Source organism: Pleurodeles waltl, chromosome 4_2 (assembly GCF_031143425.1).
Source record: "Pleurodeles waltl isolate 20211129_DDA chromosome 4_2, aPleWal1.hap1.20221129, whole genome shotgun sequence".
NCBI lineage: Eukaryota > Metazoa > Chordata > Amphibia > Caudata > Salamandridae > Pleurodeles > Pleurodeles waltl.
Window position 1 is genome coordinate 861,870,685 of NC_090443.1, and position 18,676 is coordinate 861,889,360.

The 18,676-nt window shown below is 42.0% G+C and overlaps 1 protein-coding gene across 2 annotated transcripts in view; it reads left to right on the forward strand.

Annotated features, from left to right (window-relative positions):
* Positions 1-18,676, forward strand: part of USP24 (ubiquitin specific peptidase 24) — a 1,409,949-nt gene that overhangs the window by 320,556 nt on the left and 1,070,717 nt on the right. For both annotated transcript variants that reach the window (XM_069232604.1, XM_069232603.1), the window contains exon 23: positions 5,673-5,788. In XM_069232604.1, the coding sequence (XP_069088705.1) occupies positions 5,673-5,788 (116 nt within the window). The remainder of the gene's footprint in view (positions 1-5,672; positions 5,789-18,676) is intronic.

Genomic DNA, 18,676 nt, shown 5'->3' on the forward strand with positions numbered 1-18,676 from the left:
AAGGTACTGTAACCACGGTCTACATGACTCTATGGCTGGCCGCACTCCCTCACATGTGGCGCCGGACTATTGGAGACAACTCCGTCAAAATGTTGTGATAGCCCCAGTAGGGGGATATTGTGGGGGGGGGGGGAGGGGATAGGAGACTCTGGATCTAGGCGACCTTCACTGGCGCTGGTCCCATCGCCCATGCTCCTGCCATCCACCGGTAGTGCCAGCCCCCATTCAAATTCCTGATGATCCGGAGACAGAACTTCTTCACATAAGGCCAATTTCAGGCTCCACAGGTGCCAGAGGCTTATTTTTCACAGCCAAGCATTGGGAAAGATTGGGAGGGGGGTCACTGGACCCTCTAGAACGCATAGCCCTGATGGTTCCACACCTGGCAGATTCCCTGAACGCCAGGGTGGATAAATTCAGCCGATGCTGCCTTGTGAAACACGAGTGGAGTCCACATCTGAAGGTGGTGCAAGGTCTCTTTGAGCAGTGGGGAGAACCTTGGTTAGATCTGTTCCCCTCCGAAGAGAACATGCAGTGTCAGCAGTATTGCATGTTGGAGTTTCCAAGGCGGCAGTCCCTCTGTGATGCTTTTTGTCACAAGTGGAGTTCAGGCCTCATGTACTCCTTTCCGCCCATATCACTCCTACCCAGAGTTCTCAAGACGATCTAGTACGACCTGCTCCAAGTAATCCTTGAGGCTCCGGACTGGGCACGGAGCGTCTGGTATCTTGAGATTCTGAAGTTGAGCATCAATCCTCTGATGAGGCTGCCCCTTCAGGAGGATCTTCTTTTGCAGCAGCAGGGGAGATTTCTCCTCCCAACCCTGTCAACTCTGCGCCATCAGGAGATTGAGCAGTGACAGTTGACAGCCTTCGACCTTCCTCCCGAAGTCTGTAGTGTTATTTTAGCAGCCAGGCATTCCTTCACAAAAACGATATGCGCCTGCTGTTGACAAAGATTTATAAAATATTGTACATAGAAGCACAGTTGACCCCTTGTTTTGCTTCTGCTTCAGACTGAGAGAAATTTATTAAAGCACTTTTTAAGGTTCGTACAGGGAAAGGCATATATGTTGAATATCAAATGCAGCACACAAGTGCACTTCCAAAAATATCCATAGTAGTAGAATAATAATGATCATAGAAACAAACAATGAAAATACTCTACTTCGATTATATATCTGCATATACAGTGATTACATATTTATTCGCAACGCAAAGTTAAAAATAAGAATTAAAAAGAATGCATCACAATGGGGTGAAGTAAAGACATCATCTCTTTGCCAACTTCAAGCCGGGAACCCAGACTGCTGAAATAGAGAACTACCCACAATGGGAGTGACGGCAGGCTAAGGCGTCCCTTTACCAATCCAACTTCGATCTATCCCCAGTCATCAAGTTGCCCTCTTAAATACCTTAAACAAGCTGGGGAGGAGAATTGTAGAAACTCCCCCCACCCATATTGTAAGTTGTTATTAAAACGTTAGCTGTAGCAGTCCGCTTTGAAAGAGCACGTTAAAGATTTGGCCACATCCCAAGGTGCGCTTCCAAGACCGAACTGTTCCTTGCTGTACCATAAACATTCTCCTCTGGTACATCTTATCATCTGTGCTCTTCACTCCCCCATGTTATGTACCTGCCCTTGGCGAGAAAGCATGAAGAGTGAAAACATGAGCGAAAAACACGTTGCATAAGTTGTGCATGGAAAAATACCTGCATCACAAATGTGATGATGTTTGAAGCTAAGTTAAGCACAAAATGGAGTCCGTGGTCAAGATGGAGCAGTGGTTAAATATAGATATCATTACACCATTAAGGCTGCTTACCATCAACACTGCCTTCTTAGTGGTAATAACATCTGCCTGGGGGGTGAGTGAACTACAGGCCTAGTCATCTAAGCCCCATAGCATTTCCTTACAAGGTGGTGCTACCTCCTCCGACTTGACTCGAAAAGAGCATTGTTGTTGTACGTTGACCACACAAAAAGGTTCTGGATGGATGACCAACTCTTTGTGGGATATGTGGGCGCAAAGAAAGGTTGGGCAGTACAGAAACGAAACATTTAGGTCTGAGTCTTTCTCTGTAAAAAGATCTGCTACGCCCTGGTGAAGAAGCAGCCTCCTGAGGGCTTACAAGCTCATTCCAATGGGTAAAGCTGCGACCATGGCGTTATTTTGTGGTCGGGAAGCAACGTGGGCATCCCTGCACATGTTTGCCAGACACTGCTGCCTGGACAGTCAGGTCCGCAAGGATGGGCATTTCACCCATTCGGTCCTGCAGGACTTTCTAGTTTAAAAAATATGTCCACAGCCCACCGGCAGGACGATATGGCTTGGCTATCTATTTAAAGGTAAGGAATCTGCAGTGGGAACTCATCAGATTAACAAGTTACTTACTTTCGGTAACACAATATCTGGTAGAGATTCTATCTAGCTGCATATTCCTTACACCCACCCATGCCTCCCCACTCTGCAGACTCACTGCTGGGGTTAGGGTGATCCATTTAAGGGCCCTAGTTTGGACACACACAGGTGCCAATTCTTTTCATGGCTCTGCATTCCTGGCGTGGAAAGTCATGATTTAAGTAACTGACGTCCTAGGTGGTGCAATGTCACATCCAGCGCCAACTCCTCCACGCGTAACCAAACATAGCCACCTGACTGCATGCATAGGGGTATTACTCGAGCAAAAGTTCCAGATCCAGTCACCTGTGGAATTTCAAAGGTAAGGAATCTGCAGCTGGATAGAGTCTCTACCAGATAATGCATTACTGAAGGTAAGTAACTTGTTTGATAGTCCTATCACTCAAAGGGTAAAGTGCTAATTAGTCCGAAGCTAGTTTGTTTGGTAAGCTGTGAAAGGTGATTTTCTACAATTGAAAGATCTTGGCCCTTGCTGATAGAAAACAAGTTTGATTTTGGTGGGCATGGTCATTTGAACTCTCCCTCTTGAAATTTTGCAGAATGAGCCTTACTATAATTATAGTGATATTTTAACCCCTCCACTGCTGAGGCTTTTTCACCCCAATGCTGAGCCCTTTTGTGGCTATTTGGGGTAGATTGCTCTTCGGCGTACATATCTTTTTTCCCCATATGAAGTATTAACGCCAAATGAGTGCCCTTTTTCCTCAGCATCATGGGAATTCTAAGGTACCCAGGGTTCCCTACAAGGGATCGAGAAGCTAGCCAAAATATAGCTACGTTTTACATTGTGGGGAAAAAAGAGGAAAAATGTGCAATGTGTTTTTTTCCCTGTGCTAAAGTCACCGTATTCCCAGCTTTCAGGAACGTGAAGAGCTGAATAAAAAAATAAAAAATATTTTTTTTTCACCAGTTTTGCCATTTTTCAGAGCTATCCCATTTTTTCCCTATTTGTGCTCTCAACTTATTTCCAGTTTGTGATGGAAACTGAGAACAGGATACATTTCTGAAAAGTAGACCAAATTCTAAATTCAGCAAGGGATAATTTCTGTAGATCCCTCAAGGGTTTTCCTAAGAAACTAACTGTTGAAATAAAAATATTAAAAATGAATTGCAAAAAACGGCCATTGTTTTTATCCGTAACTGCGTGGCACGATGGCAGATTTAAAAAGCAGTACACTAGTAAGTAATCTAGATGCTTCTAGTTGCACGGGTATATAGGGTTTTTAGGTTGTCCAAGATTCTGAGGTGCTCAGAGTCCACAAATTGAGCATCACCTTAGAATGATTTGTACATTTCTATACAGCAACTCATATGGTAATAGATAAAGAATGAAAAGTGAGTGTGAAGGAAACCTATGAATTTCTTAAATGTACTCCAGATGCAAAGTTTAGGAGCAGTTGCTATTTGTATATCTCTGAATTTTTTGGTACCCATATTAGCATGTGATTCAGATAGCATTTTTCAAAAAGTCCTTTCCTTCACACTTGCTTAAGTTAGGAAAACATAAATGCTGGCAAATCCAATTGGTAATAACAGATGTTCTAATATTCTGTGTTCCCACATGCCTCACTTGTGTGGGTAGGCCTAGGGCATACAACAGAAAAGGGTCTAAAACGCAACAGACACACCACATTTTTCCACTGGGTTCTAACCCTTTTTTTGCAAAGTTGGGTAGCTGTGGATTTCGGACCCTATCTCAGCCGGCACCAAGTGAAATGTATGCAACCTGTTCATTCTTAGTAGCATGACTCCTAGGGGAATCCAGGGTGGGGTTACCTGTGTGGCTCTCACCAGGTTTTCATTACCAGAAGCCTTTGGAAATCTATACCTGACTAAAAACACACATTTCCCTCGTATTTCTGTGAGTAAAACATCTCTTATCAGCAGGGAGCCACACATTTTGTTTACCACCAAGCATTCTCTCATGTTCCCCAATACAAATGGTACCTCAGACCTAGTGCCTGCAACAGGGAAAGGCCCCAAAACACATTATGGACTCATCACATTTTTCCACTAAAAACTCACCCTTTTATTTATTTATTTTTGGCAAAGTTGGGTAGCTGTGGATTTTGGGCCCTAGTTCAGCTGACACCAAGGGAAACCTAGCAAACCTGTAATTTTTTTTAAAAACTAGACACCAAAGGAATCCAGAATGGGTCTACTTGTGTCACTCTCAAAGTTTTCTTGTATACAAGTGGGGGTAGCGTTTTTATCGAGACAAGTTGGAGAATGCTGTTTGATAGTAACTTTCTCAACCCGTGTGGTTTCCGGAAGATTGTATCACATAAATACAAGGAAAGTGTGTTATTTTAGGCAAAGTTTAAGGTTGTGCAGGGCATTGTGTAAGACAAGCTCATGAGATCCACAGTAAACACACCTCCCTGGACCACCCTCGGTGTGTAGTTTTCACAAAGGTGTGTTTGGTAGCGTTCCGTAGGTGGTGGCCAAGCTCTGGACCTGTTAATGGTGGAGGATACTATTTCACCCCTGCATTACCATGCCCATGAAGGGAAGCTCCCACCCATTTTTTTTTTTTAATCAAAAATATATCTGATGTCTACGGGGCTTTGGGGCAGATTGGGGATACTCACCCCCATCTGCCCCCAGAATGAGGCAGAAAGACTGAAATGTTGCAGGAGGGTGTGGAGAAGTGCAAGCACAAGCTGTTGCCCAAGGGGACTTTCCCCAAGATCCCTGGTATCTAGTAGGTGGATCACTGCTTGGGGATTGCTCTTCTGTGGCAATCCCCAAGCAGGGATCGCTCTCCTGTGGCAATCGCAAAGCAGGGACCTACTGCTTCGAGATAACATTGTAAAGAGAAGATCTCCCCTTTACAGATATCCCTGCCTCACCTCAGTAATTGCTCGGGGGAGCTGAAATATGCACCCTGAGGACTGATGGAATGAGAGTAAAAAGACTCCATTGGCTTGTTTTACTTTCACTTTACATGTAATGATGATAGTGCGCCATGATAGCCATTACATGCACAAAATAACCTTCCAGAGCTACAATAAAAAGGAAACCCATGTCCGTTATACCCTTGGTCAGTGTCGACCAACAGGTTTGCTGGGAAGGGAGTGTGGGCGTCTGCCAATGGCTGATGCCTGCACTTGTGATTCTTGTTACCTAATGTGTGCCCATTTTCTCATACGTTTTCTTATATTCTGCGTCCCGGTACCATACTCGCAACTTATATAAATTAGTGTAACATAAATGTATTAATCTGAATTTTTAATTAATTTTGTTTTAGGCAGCCAGTTCAGCGCTTGGTGGTCCCACCCTAACACATGCTGTTACAAGAGCAACAAAAATGCTTACAGCAACTGCCATGCCTTCTGTAGCAACATCTGTACATTCTCCATACAGGTAGAGTATATTCAAGTTGAAATTACGTTTACTGAGACATCACAGTTGATTTTGGCTTCGGGAATTCAATAGAATTAGTGTATAAATTTGATAGTGTTTTTATGAAGGTAGGTTAGGAGATAATCTTCATCATATCAGTTTCCATAACGAAAGCAACTGATTAAAGAATAACGTTACCCCCTTAATGTGATAGTAATTGAAGACCGAATAGGTAAAACAGGTGATTACAGTAGGCCTCAAAAACCGTGTCAATGCAAAGTGATTAAAATGAGTTGCAGTAAGTGAAATTGTAATTACGTGTATGTATGTTTTTCTTTTTTCAGGCAGCTTAGTGCAGTGCCCTCACTGGAATTAAGAAAGACAGCTATTAGCAACTAATCCTTTTTTTACAGACCCAATGGATTTGTGTTCACAGTCATGCATTTCATCTGCGTGTGTGACTGTCCTGGATGTTGCTGTGTCATGGTCTCCCAGATGACTTCTCAAATCTCAGTACCTAACCTTAACCACAGGCTTGCTTGCAGGTGTGATGCTTTGGAATCCGAAAACTGGGCTCATTCCTAAGGTTCCCCCAAGGCCTAACACAGTGATCTACCTTGACACACTGAAAAAGTCCTTATCATGCTGCTTTACCCATCTGCTGCTCATCTATTTATCAGACTTATCTGGTCTTAAATATTTATGCTTTCCCATGCGTTATCCATACCAACCCAACCCAGAGTTGGAAGGGCCAAAAGAAGACCGCATTTGGTAGCATGTTTGTGTTCTGGCTCCCAAACTAAAAGCTTGGTTTGCACTGATTGTGTTTAGAAATGTAAATGCTGCGTAAGAAGCCTTCTAAAACCCATGGCTGCAGTGGGATACCAGAGACTTCTTGTGGTGTGGCGGTAGTTGTGGCTTCTGTCTCTTGAAGTGGACCTCTCCATTAAGTTTACACCAGTTAGTACCCCGAGCAAGTGAGCTACAAAAGGTAAGGAATTTTTGGGGACTTCAGCTCGATATGTAAAAAAAAAATAGTTTCTGAAGCTAATAGCATTGAGTTTCTCAGACCTGGATAGGAAGATAATCTTTTCCCTATGGAGTTGAAGGTCTACTTTCGTTATTCAATATATCAAAAATGTGCGACGTTCCTGAGGAGAGGTGTACCCTGGTATAGTAGTAAAGAATTGTATGCAGAAACTATTGGAATGTTGATTCTATAGGATCCACCTTGAGTACCTTATTTAGGAGGCAAGACCCTCATCCCCTTAGAAGTCATGTTTCTTCACAGTATCCACGCTAGATGGGCGGTGCATGCCTAGCGGACCTAATAAAAGGGATCTGTTTTAGTGGAGATCATAACACTGCCTGTGATGACTGATAGTGTATCAGTGACGATTGTGGGAGGTGCAAAATGAAACCAAAAGTCTGTAGATATCCACAAGATCTAACTTTTATTTTTGATGTAGAACTATGGCAAGATTTAAAACACTCCAGGACCAGTTTAACACTAGGTGTTCTGTGGCCCCATTTTTGCATTAATGCTTTAACAAGTGAGTGCATAAAAACCTTCGCTATGTAAAGCGGTCAGAAAAAACCTCCTGAGCACTCAGGATGCAGACTCCAGTGCTGTAACAGATACCACAGTTTCATCAATCATTGTCACTTTGCCGAATCGGTTGATGATGTCAGCCCATGGTGTGCATATACAAGCGGCATCTGTGGAATCTCCTATTTGAGTGAAATGTCCTTAGAATTAACTATAAAGACGATACCATTACCCTGTTGAGCCAATGTTGTCGATATCTTTGAGCTTCTCTCCAGCTGCACTATCATGATCCTAATCCAACGTGTTTACCCTTCTGAAGAACATGGACTTTACAATATTGAGCTATACAGGTCTCTTTGTCTTGTGAATACTTCTGCCTATCCCTCCATTGTGAGATTTCCCCTGATGCAGAACTCCTTGGTGTTTCTTAGTCAGAGTGGTTGCACCTATTTCCCTCCAGCAAGTCCTAGCAACTATTCTCTCTTCCACTATTGTCAGACATTCGTTATCTGATAAGTCAGGACCAGGAGACACTTCACTATTCTCTTCAATGTAGTGCCTAAAAAGTTATGCAGAAAGTTTACGTCTCAGATGGTGTAGTGCATGTGAATTCCAAGGTTAGTCCATTCTATGGATTTGGTTATAAGCACATACCAATAAATAGTTTCTGTTTTGCAACCCTTTTCCTATCAAGGTAATACTGAAGTTATTCGTTAGAAGACTAATCTGCAGGTGTGATTTTTAAATTGTGTGAGAATCTTCAAAATATACTTTTTAATCTAAGTCTGTAAACACATTAGCTTCTTAAATTGAAGTGTCCCAGTGCTTAGACTGCAAGTACGTTCAAGCTGTCGACATCAAAATGTAGCACAATCTTCAAAAATACTAAGCTGGTAGCTCAAGGGTCTTGTGGTGTCGTTTTATTTTTTCCTGTTTCAAGGAGCTCAAGCACAAGTTCTTTCCCAAATGAAAACAGAGAAATCAGTGGTGTTTTCCCTGTCATGTCTCCTCTAAAGTCCTCAAGGTTTAAATCCCTTTGGAATTTTCTGAGACATATTCCTTTTCCTGATCGACATTTATGTTACTTATTCGTATCGTGCTTGGAAGCTAGGTACAACATGTGGTCTTTGTGTCGTGTGCTGTTTTAAAAGAGAGAGGAAGCCACACATATGTCTTCACTCAAGGAGGGATCAAAATGTAAGTCTAGTACCCCTTCTAAGGGTAGATTTCCCTTGCTGAGCCAGTTTCCCCTTAGGGGAGAAATGTCAATAGAACTAACATCACAAAAAATGCACAAGCAGTTTTCGTAATTCTGCACATTCAAACTAGGTGGATAATGCCACAAGTCGTGTTCAAAGATGAAATAGGCATGTACATAATCGTTGGGACTGAATCCCATTGCAGGTAATTTTTCGGCTCTGTCTCATAAAAGGTATGAAACAGCTACAATGAGAACATTGGTGAGTGAAATATTTTCAGTATTCAACAAGTCGTGCTGTGGTGCACCCTCCAGTGTCACCACTGTTCCTTCTCTACCTATGTCTGTGGTTATTCCCAACTGCTTTGGTCACAGGCCAGTTTTATCATTACTTTCTACCTTTGGAACCTTATGCATCATCTATCGAGCCCCAGCATCACTGACACCCACAACCAAGATGTTGTTTGCACCAATTTCGTTTCTTGCAGTTTCAGGCTCATCACTCACAAGGTCTGGTTTGGCTCCAAAATTAGCAGCACCAGAAGTCATCCCTACACGTATGATTGATTTCATTCTTCAAGCAGCAACAAAATGGAAGACTGTTGGAGAAGAAAATTAAAACAATAAAAAAATAACACTCATCAGTTAACTGCTTTATTTAAATCAGATTTGGAAGCTTAGCGGTCTCTTAAGCAGAACCCTGTTGTTAAACCGTTTTTTTCTGGGGCAAATAGCCCCCTTGGTAACCACACCTCTGGGTTGGTTCAGAGCAGTGATTCCAAACCTTTTGACTTCTGTGGACCCCCACTTTATCATTACTGGAACCTGGAACCCTCCCACTGAATCATTTTTGGAATATGGGCCCCCCCACTGAGACATTACTGAGAGCTGGGGACCTTATCTGTTAATGTTATTTAATTTTAAGCAGTCACGGACCCCCTGAGGAGGCTTTGCGGACCCTCAGGTATCCCTGGACCACAGGTTGGGAACTACTTGTCTAGAGAGCACTGGAAGCCGATCGAAGGGGTTTTTCCATCTTGGGAGTATGCAGAATGGTGTAACCTGGGATAGCCAGATCCCACACTTCCAGGTAGTGGTCATCAGGAAGGAGGGAACCTGGTAGCCCATTGGCTACCAACCACATCCTACCCTGAGGGCATTTTCTGAGCATAGAGCACCCCTAGCACTCAGAACTCGGATCTCGTCTGGACTGGAAGAAAGACTGTTCTGCTGCACAGTGGAGCTAGCAAAGAGAAGCTACACTAGTATGGACTGCACCTGCTGAATCTGGTGCCTATTAAAGGAGGACTGTGCCTGCTGTGCCCTGCTCGTGACAAAGTCATCCCCGGAACTCAGTCTAAGTCAAGAGAATCCAAGAGTCAGTTTGCTGACCTATTCACAGCACAGTGCCACAGCAACTGAGAAGCCTGCTGGAGCAAGTTGGTAGCCCAGAATCTTCAAGCCACCAGCCGTTGACATGCAGCACTAGAGATCAGGACCCAACGCCCAAAGTTGCACCTGAATTTGCTGAGCCCGGTAGTTGTCAGAGTACTGATTGGTCACCCCAGGAAGGTTATAGCTGTGACCATGTCATTGGGTGACTGGACTTCAACCTGAACCGAGATGACTTCAAGGGACATGGGGGCATCAGTCTTGTGACCAGGACCACCTCACCCCTTTTGTGGACCAAGGAGTAGCTGCAGGAAGACCACCATCCAGGGCATCACATCCACAGCATCCTTGAGGATCTTCAGCATCCTTCACCCCTTGCATCAGGACCACTTCCATAGGAAAGTACTGTAAAGTATATGAGTGCCTGGAACTGACTGAGGATTGCTTTCTCCATTGAAGCAACTGTTTCTGAGGAGCTTGCTTTTCACCTTGACTGGCTCCCTACTGAGTTGGTCACCTAAAGTGATTCTAAATTACCGCATTACAAATAGCCCAACTTTTTAGTGAAAAAGTTTCTAAGTGTCACATTTGCCAATACTTGTTCACGTTTGAGGGTAATGCTTTGATTTATCATACCTTGCAAATTCTGTAACTCTGGAACTCTCCTGTGGATCTTCGTCATTGCAGTGTCTAAAAATACAGTGTATGTTTATAAACTTGTGTCGGATTTATTTGGTTCAGAGCCACAGCTACCCAGGGTCGAGTTGAAGGTTTGAAAATGAAACCTACAGGTCCTTGTGTGGTTTGTAAGTATTACATGGTAAGGCCGCACAACCACACCATGTAATGCATCCTATTTCCTCTGCATACCCCTGCCATCAATTTTTGTGCCCGGACTTTGCAAGTTGTTTTTCTTTGAAAGGATTTTTGAGTCACAAGGTTTCAGTGACTCCTCCTCTGAATGTTGATGCTCATGGTCGTCGGCTCCATTAAATTATTTTCTCTGACATTGGATTCAGACATGATCAGAGTGCTCTCGGTCTCAATGAGTTTGTTGATTGCTGTTGTGGGCTTGAAGTAGCTGACTTTTACTCCCTTTGCAAGAAGACTTTTTACACGTATTTTCCACTTGTAGCACCAGTTCCATCCTTCAGTTCCTTCATTGAAAATCGTCTGAGCTTCTGAGCCCTTCAGGTCATTGGGTGCTTCAGACTCCCTTAGGAGAATGTAGATGCTCTCGAAGTAATGGAATGAACATTCTTTAAGAGATGCTTCCATTGTAACTCTACCCTGGCTGACCTACACATGGTGTGCAACTTGTGCCTCTCACCAGACAACAGCTTAAGTCGCTGTGACTGCAGTTTGGCATTTCGCAACAAGAAAACCCTACATCAGCACCAATATTGATGGTGGGCACACTGCAGGATTTCCTAGTCCACTTTGGAGATGCACAACTTATTCATCGAAATGGATCCCTGGGGTGCTGAAGAAGAGCAAAAGGAGGCATTGGGTAAGTTTCAGGAGTTGCAGGCCCATCAGCCCAGCCCATTGAGTACTTTACTTTGACTCAGAGGCCTTTAAGTAAAGTGAGTAGTTCTTTCAAGAGGAGAAAGACGACGCACATGAGGTGGCTCCATCTGCATTATTCAGCTCACTTCCTTGTATGAAGACCACTCCACATGTGAGTACTGTTGATGTCACTACTAACACACCTGTGCAGCCGCACCCCAGGGCGGAGCACCACTATTTCGGGGGACAGCCATTGATCACAGTGTCGAAACTGCTGCCGCCTTCAGGTATGCACCGCCACCCTCCAGCGGTGGTCAACACCAAAGCAAGGCCTTGGCACTGAGGTCTGACCTACCAGGGCCTTCGAACCTCTACTGACCCCGAAGACACGCATCTGCACCAACGCTCCAGCAGCACTTTCAAAACCAAAGGCTCTCCGGTTGCAGCCACGTTTGCAGCCAAAGCCTTCATCAGTGCCAAAGCCTGTTGCCATCAAGGAACTCTCCATCCGGGAGAAACTTCAGCGAACTGGATTTGAGACAAAGGAAAATTGTCATTCACCCAGGAACCTGCAAGATTGCAGCTCAGACAAGATTTTGCCCTTGAAACTCAACTCACCGCTGAGGACACCCAGTCATCAGACACTCATGTGCCCTTTAGGAAGCCTCTGGACATACCACCTCCTCCACTCCGCATCTCCACCTCCTTCATATTTGCCTGCTTCATCCCCTGTACACCTCCTCTAAGGTCCCTGGAGTTTTACTCGGACACTGGCAGCCCAAGTTCTTGTTCCCCAAGTGAAGATTTCACACCTGTATTTCCTGGTGCTTCAAGAGACCCATGGAAGGATTACCTGTCACGCTCTCTCTCCGAACAATCTACTTCTCAGTGTCAATGGCACCGTCAGAGCCAGCATCTGCCCCTTGGAAGCAGTCTTGCTATGTCTATGCTGGAACATTTCCGTCTTATATGGGTTCCTCTTCTGTTTTGTTCCAGGAAAGCTTGCAGAGTGGCAGTAGTTAGAAAAGAAACCTTCAGTAGGCCAGACTGTAAGTCTCATGTGCAGCCAAATAAACAGTGACAGCAAGCTGTGAGAAAGTGTATGTGAGTGGGCAGGACTCGTTTCCTGGTAGTGAAAAAACTGCAGAACCAAACATACCCTGTTGTACTTAGGGCTGTGCAGCATGTTTATTTTTAGTAATGCTAATGAGAAATGTGATCATATGAAATAAGGGGCTTGGCCTTCAATTCATGTGATCACATGCGAGACAATATTAGAACAACAGTGTTTCTGACCTAATCTCTTTAATGCAGCTGCGCCAGGTCACATATGCCATTTGTTTTCCAATATTATGTGTGGCACGTCGAGCCTGATTCTGAGTGGCATAACCATTGCAGTTGTGTGGCTGTGCACGCTGTTTTGAAGAAACCTATTTGGAGTTGATTTTTTTCCTGACGAAACTATTTCTTGACTCACTTGAACATAAGTGGCAGCTTTTATATCACTAAAGGAGTTGTAGACAGTGTGTCATGGTCCCTAGTGCAAGGATGGAATTGGACCCCTTGTTCAAAATGTGTAATACAGCACAAAAGGGTTTTTGTTCTGTGTGCACATCAGGCTTCTGAGTCTGGGTGCCACTGCAGTTGCTGCACTAGCGGATATTACACCCCTGCTGTTAGGGTGTTCCTAAGTAGCTGGCTATGGTTTGGTAATATGTGAATGAATGAATGATGGGGTTTGTTTAGTGCAAACCGCTACTGAAAATAGAGCGTCCAGCGCTCACAACAAAGGTATCAGGGCAGTACGGACGGAGGGAGAAAAGTTGTTGGCTGAACAGATAGGTCTTTAGGGATTTGCAGAAGGCAGCTTCAGTTTCTATGCTTTTGAGATGGAGGGGGAGGCGGTTCTAGGTCCTGGCAATGCTAACCAGAAAGGAAGTTCCACTGCATCTGGATTTTTTTAATTGGGGGATTGTTCTAAGGTGACCTTTGCAGGAGCGTAAATTTCAACTAGATTGGTACTTTCTGATTCTATTATTCAGGAACCTGAGGCCAACATTGTGCAGTGCATGATATGCTATGGCGAGTACTTTAAAAGTGATTCCTTTGGCAACTTGGAGCCAGTTCAGTGTGGCCAGGAAGGGTGAAGTGGGGATGGCTTTTTCCAAATTGAAAAGAAGGCGTGCTGCAGTGTTTTGAACCACTTGCATCGCTGGATAAGCTATGCGGGTAGACCCTTATACTAGTTGTTAACGTAGTCCAGTTGGGAGAGAATTGTGGCACAAACTAGCATTTTACAACCCTCCCATTGGAAGCGGGGGAGGAATTTTTGGAGAACCTTCAGGATCTGTTAACATTTACTGGTGACTGATTGAATCTGGGCCTTAAAAGATAGGTCTTTGTTAAAGATGACTCCCAAGTTTCTTGCTGCTGGAGTGGGTGGAGGAGCGATGGGGCCATGTTTAGGCAAAGCACCGGCCCAACCCAGTCTAGGATTAGATGCGAACAATATGATTTCTGTTTTTTCCAAGAAGACAAACTGACTGTCATCAGCATATGAGACTATAGCGATGCCGAATTGCTCTACCAGGATGGCCAGGGGAGCACTATAAACATTATATAGAGTTGGGCTGAGAGAGAGGAGTCCTGAGGTACCCCACATTTTAGAAGTTTGGTTTTGGATAAATTGGATTTTGTCCAGCACAGAGAGAAACAAGGTCAGCCATTGTAAAACTGTTCCCTGACACCACAGTTCAATAAGTGTCATGGGGCTGGTGTTGAATGCTGCTGACTGAGTGTGACGTTGTCTACGATCCAGTGACATTTTTAGTGACTCGGGGGCTTTCAACAGTGCTGTTTCAGTGTTGTTGTGATCGAAAGCCCGATTGGCAGGGGTGCAGTAGATGAATGGATGCCAAACATTATGAAGGTTTTTGTTTACTATGGATTCCGGGGTTTTTGTGGCTGTAGGAAGGAGGGAAGAATATGGGTCTGAAGTTAGAAAGGAGGTTACTGTCACAGGGGTGTGGAATTTAGTAAAATATCTACTTGTCCGAGGGGAAGGCTGCTACATAAATCTAGTTGTCCAGTAAAAAAAAAATATCCACTTGTCCCTTTGGTGCCACGTAGTGCTGCGATAAATTATGACAGCCATCTCATTATATAGGAGCTTGGATAATAGCCTCTAACTATAACAGGGTTCATACTACAGGAGGGTTTGGATTCTAGTCATTTTGCCACTTTCCACAAATTTACATATTGGGGCTGGAGGCTGCATTAAGCAGTAGTTCCAGGGTTGGAATGTGCTTTGGATTCTGTGCAAACCTACTAACGTTTTAGCGGTTTTCACCAATTCTGTTGCAGTCTTTTCCCATACTGAGAACGTTGGAAATTTACTCTTCGCAAGGGCAGAAATAACCTTTTTTCACATTTGGGGAATAAAGAGGTTTAAGGAAAGTGAGCTTGTAAATGCTCAACAGATTTTCTCCTAAGTGAAATCTACATATGTGCTTGTGCTAAAATGCAGTTCGCAAATATTTTCTAGGAGTGCGATTTCCTGGCCTACGTCTGTAAATCATTATGAAATTGTCAAAGCTATAAATCTGCACTAATGCAAGGGCATATACCGTGGGTGCACTTTGTGACTTTATTTAAGAATTAGACCCCTAATTAAGAGGGGGGAGAGAGCGAGAATGAGAGAGAGGGAGAGAATGAGAATGAGTTCACTGCCCTTTCACAAGAAGCATATCAGCAGAGAAAGTGTTGTTCAGCGCCAGAGGCTATATTATTGCCAATGCTTGTTATAATGGTGAGGACCTGGAAGCTCCCACAACAATAAAGATTTACAAAAATAAGGTCAAAACAAGACATGCATTGACAAAATCAAAAAGCTGACCACCAATGTCAGCCCTATTGGCTTTACCAAAGATTGTGTATTTTCATGTTTACCCTAATCTTGTTGAAATTGATTGCACTGATTTTCCATTTTTGGGGGGAATACTAGCATGCATCAACACATTTTAGTAGATGGTGCTTCAAAGACATTCTACATAAACGTTCTCAGTAGTTTAGCAAAATGTTTTTTCTAAGTTGCATTTTTTGTGAACATTTAATTTACAAGCAAGAACTCATCAGTCTTGTTTTCAAGCTTAAAAAAAAAAGAAACTAGCGGAGCACACAAGTTATTCTTAATATAGAAATATGAGAAGCCAATTATGGCTTATGAAAGATGATAGGAGGTACAAATTGTTCCTAAAACAATGTTCTTACATAAGCAACAATGGTGTAAGTTCTCTTATAGACATATACATATGAATTCCTTTACATATAAACAATGTTTGTTTTTTATTAAAGAAAACACATATTGTGAAATACATATCATAACACAATTAATACAGTGAAAACGCACTAACTTGTAACTTTAAAAAAGAACGTTAAATATTCTTATTGAAATAATGAAATCTTGAAGTATGTGGGCCTAGAAGGTGTACGTTGAACCCGCATGTAGCATCAGCCGACACGTGTTTCATCCAAAATTGTACTTCTTCAAGGCTGATAGGTTGTAATACAAAAACATTGTATTATTAACTGAAAATATATAATACAAAAATTCCAATAATAACTACACATTAAAAATAGATAAAAAGACACACCAAGTCTCCAAAAAGTGTATACAAATATTAAAAATCGTGAAAAGAGAGCCAACACCAAATGTCGAAAAACCCAGTTGTTATACAGATGGTTAAAAAGTATTATTTAGCCATAAATGTGGCCAAGTGCTCAGGCGGTAGAAGTGCAAATGTTATATAGATAAAACAGCAGTGCAAAAAATATAGATATTGAGGAGTCCCAAGATTCCTGAAGTGAAAAAAAGCCTTATATGACAAGTTATCCCCAAAGTTATCATAATTACTGACCCCCAAAGGGTAAATACCTTAATCATTCATAAGTTCTTGGGTCCCAAGTCGATATCCAAAACTCTAAAAAGAAATGGGGACCAAATCATGAGCTAAAGCTCAAAGCTATATAAGTATATCAATTATGAAATTGTTCAAGTCTAGTACTAACCTTGATATGAATAGCAACTGCGCCCATTAGTTATGATGGGTCCCGAAAAATAATTTTCTTGTTGAAAATTCTACTTCGACTGTCAAATTCTCAGCTAGTCCCAGAAGAAGAGAGTATTTATATGTATCTCATAGGTAAAGGAGAACGTCACATAGGACTATTCTTCTATCTACAAACATGAAAATGAATATATTAAAAACCATTTTGCAATTTTAACGTCATTTTCTTATATAATTTTTATGATTCTGTATTACCACTCACATAACATGAAATGTGCATGTTGTTTTAACTTGATCTAAAGGAACCCTTATTGAAAAAGAAAACCCCACACATCATAATTGTGTGTCGGTTATAGATTGAAAATATATATCAACTGAGATCTAATTCAAACTATTTAGACAGCACCAGAAAGTAGATTGATACCCTATAGAATTGTCTCTACAGTCAATAAGAGAGTTAATGTATAGTCATGTATCATACTTGACTGGAATTGAAAATCAATGCCAGAACAAAAATAAATTCAAAACTGTGACAATAAACCTTATAGATTAAATAGATATGGGAAGCAAAGAATCATGTGCAATCCCATGATAAACACTGGAATAAATACGCTCTTAATTGAATGTTCCTAAGTACCTGTATATGGGTATAGATGTAAAAAGAAGATATAATAAAATTAATAGTCAAGTGAAACATGTATATATATAACCTGGTAAACATTCTGGAGTGTTTATATATAAAACGTTGAAAGAGCACCAGAATTCTACTGACACTCGTATACACGGGCAAAAAGACATAATAAATCGGTGTAAAAAAATACCTGTATGTTGACATCTCGAGCGTTGTGAATCCGCGTCATGCTAACTCCATCCAAAACCATCTAATTCCTCACCATTAACCAACCGCCTTATATACTGATTGAGAAAGTCAGCATACGTCCAATGCCGACATCGGATATTCAACCGTTCCATTGGAGGCAGGAATCGGACTACCGTCAAAATAGAAAGAGTCCTTGGAAAGCTGCATAAAACGTGGCGGCCATCTTGGAGTGTAGTACACATGGGTTCTCCATGTGATACTGCAACCATTATATGGAAGTATGATGTAAAGAAACGCTTTATAAAATCATTAAAGGACTCAACCTGCCTGTAATACTGACATAAAAAATGTATATCGTCCATGAAAGGACGGAATAGAATTATCATACAAAGAGAAAGAGTCCTTAAAAAGTCGCGAAAAACATGGTGGCCATCTTGGAGTGTAGTCCATAAGGCTCCTCCATGTATAATTGCATCAATTATATGGAAATATAATGCACATTTTTTTTTTGACATATAAGAACATAAAGTGATAGCTCATCCATAAAAGGACCAAATCAGACTATCATAAAGACCCATAAAGACACTTAAAAGGTCATAGCAAATTATACCGGCCATCTTGGCGTGTAATCCATATGGTTCCTCTATACTACATTGCATCAAATATATCGAAATGTGATGCAAAACCAACTTTTCTACAAGGAGAAAGTCATTATGGACTATACCCAATGCGATTGCCCTATGGATATATGTGAACAAATTGTATCTTGAACTACATGACCGATAGATCAATCTCATAGAAATAGATCTGGAATAAGTCAAAAGGGCAGAGCGGAAAGAAGTTAAAATTATCCCAGAAGAGACAGTCACCATAGTAAAGAATTATGATCCACATGAACATTAAATAATAACATCAAATACATATTAATCCAAAAATATTCTCATATACAAATAGCTAGTCTGGTCATAAGCACCAGAAATTTATAACAATGATAGATAGCTTTTGTGGAATGCACATCTATACATACATAGTTATAGAAAGTGATACAGTTCGTCATCAAGATTCATCCCCATTTCTGTGTTCCTTAACTTGATGATCCATTTCGCTTCGTTCCTTCTTAAATCCCCAGTGTCCTATTTCCACCCCTAGGATTCACTGGGGTGTGACTAATGCCCATATATTTTATTGCTGGAAGTTCTGTACCTGGATGTTTTTTATTCATATGTCGTACCACTGGTGATGTCATATTGTTATTTCTAAGTGCACGAATATGCTCCTGAATACGTTCTTTTAAGGGCCTAATTGTACTGCCCACATATATTTGGCCGCATTCACATTCTAAAATATATACAGTAAATTTAGTATTACAATTAAT